At 35.8% G+C, this 2169-nt stretch overlaps 1 protein-coding gene across 1 annotated transcript in view; it reads right to left on the reverse strand.

Moving 5' to 3' along the window:
- PBRM1 (polybromo 1) overlaps positions 1-2169 on the reverse strand; it is a 98019-nt gene that overhangs the window by 61380 nt on the left and 34470 nt on the right. The window contains 2 exon segments of the mRNA XM_007451866.1: positions 890-987; positions 1508-1649. Coding sequence (XP_007451928.1) covers positions 890-987; positions 1508-1649 — 240 coding nt within the window.

The following is a 2169-nucleotide window of genomic DNA, read 5'->3' on the forward strand; positions in this document are numbered from 1 at the left end:
GACAGCTTGTCTTTTCTAAACCACTTTTTAAAATCCTCAGGTCTCAGTGGATCTACTAATACATGAACAGAACTGTATTAATAGTTACTAATGATTTCTTCACTCAATTTTGAATCTGCCAAGCCCTGCTATTAGTGATGGACCTTAATTCTTGTTTAAGGTATCCTCCCTGCTGTTACAAAGATGGTGAGACAGTTAAGGCTGAAGAAGAATATGGTGTTCCACAAAGATCAGGCCAGAGAAACTCCATGTGGGAGGCACAGACAAAAGAGATGGTCTTGCATGATTCTTTACAGGAGTCCAGCTTCAGAATCTCACAGTAAGGCCCCCCTCCATAAAACCCATGAGAAAAAGGAAGGGTTAGGGAAGTTGACAGAAAGGTTAGAAAGAAAAGAAAACCAAATATCTAGCTTAACCTTTTATGAACTACAAGAAGTTATGACTTGGTATTTTACAATCTGACATCCTTAAAATGGCAAATAAAGATCAGATTAACAAGGAAAAAGAAACGGGTAAGAATAATGACTTACTTCACTACAGGGGTAGTACTGATTTTTCTTTGTAATTCACCATGTAGAAATTACCTAAATTAGATTTAAGGGGCATTCTTAAATGCCACATTAAAACAAAATAACCTGGACAGCAAAAAGAATAACATGTTTTGCCAAGCTACATAAGTAGTTATTTTTATCTATGTTACCTAAAGCCAATATGGTACAAAAAAAGCACTAACATACAATTTACAAATGAATTTTTTAAAAATAGTTAAAGCTTGTAAGATAATTCATACTTGACAGCTTAAAGAAACATTTTTCTGCACTTAAATCTAAAACAAAATAAAAAGAAACTGAGAAGATGTCTCCAGCTATAAGAAGAGTTATCTATCTACCTTTTTCTTTTGGCACTACCAGTATCAGAGGTTGCTGAAGAAATCATGCTGTCTCCATCCTCAATGTCATCTCTCCTGGCAAGCTCCTTCTTCTTTGCCTAAAACAGAGCAGACCCTGGGAGTCAAGCTCACTCTGCCAAACACTTCTAGAATATATAAATATTAAAAGACCCATGGCCTCAGATGAGCTCCAAGGTGTGCTCTCACAAAGGATTCAATAAACTCATGGACACTGTACAATGATTAATTAGCCTTAAGATGTCCCTTCTCCTAGGACCAACCCTACCTTAACAGAAACAGAGTCTAGAACCAAAGAAATAAAACCTAAATGACAGAATATCATCTGTGATTAGAGGGAAACTTCCTGACATCCCTAAAATTACTCCCCAGGGACAAATCCCTGCTTCTTCCACTCACAAAGCTAAACCAGTCTAAACTATTATTTCTACTCTACATGGTCCTGAAAACTCTTAAAAACACATTCAGCAGTACTTGTGGCTGAAATGAATGATGTGATATTGCTGGAGGGAAATCACGTATCTTAAAAAAACACACTCAAAATGTGTAAAATTATTTCAATTATACATATGACAACTTAGCAAAACCAATAAATCATACCTGCATGACTTGTTGCAGTTTTAGAACTCGCTTGTAGATGGCTGAGTTGGGAACATTATAGCGTTTGGCATTTTCAAACATTAAATTCAGATCACACTCCAAATGATCTAAAGTTTCATATTCTTGATTCTTTAGCTTTGTTCTGTGAAAGACAAACATATGGCTAGAATCTTCCATTATGAAAATTATGAAACACACTTCCTGAAAGTCCAGTGCAAAAATCCTGACAAGCACTATAAGGTATCTTTACCAGTGATACTGATTAGAGGCCTAGAAGTGACAATTTCAAAATACAGAGTGAAGAGGCAAAAGCACCATTTAGACAATATGACAATTTAACTGAAAATCCAAAAGAAAAAAACATTACAAGAATAAGAGAACCTAGTAAGGTGGTCAATTACAAAGCAAACATATTAGCAAAAATCCTAAGAGAAAAATCCTGTTAGTGACTAACATGCAAACCCTAGGAAGAGATAAAAATCAGGGAGGTTTTAAGCTACCTTAATGAAGAATCATGGTGATCTACACATTTTAGAAAATAAGAGGCCATTCCACTTGATGAGGGTTAAAGAAAGGAGAAAGTACTGGCAACTCCATGAAGGAGCGTTTAGAATAATACACATTTAACCTCCAGGGGAGTTGCATATGGGCAATGAAGAGCG

This window comes from Lipotes vexillifer, unplaced genomic scaffold, assembly GCF_000442215.2.
Source record: "Lipotes vexillifer unplaced genomic scaffold, Lipotes_vexillifer_v1.1 scaffold500, whole genome shotgun sequence".
Lineage (NCBI taxonomy): Eukaryota > Metazoa > Chordata > Mammalia > Artiodactyla > Lipotidae > Lipotes > Lipotes vexillifer.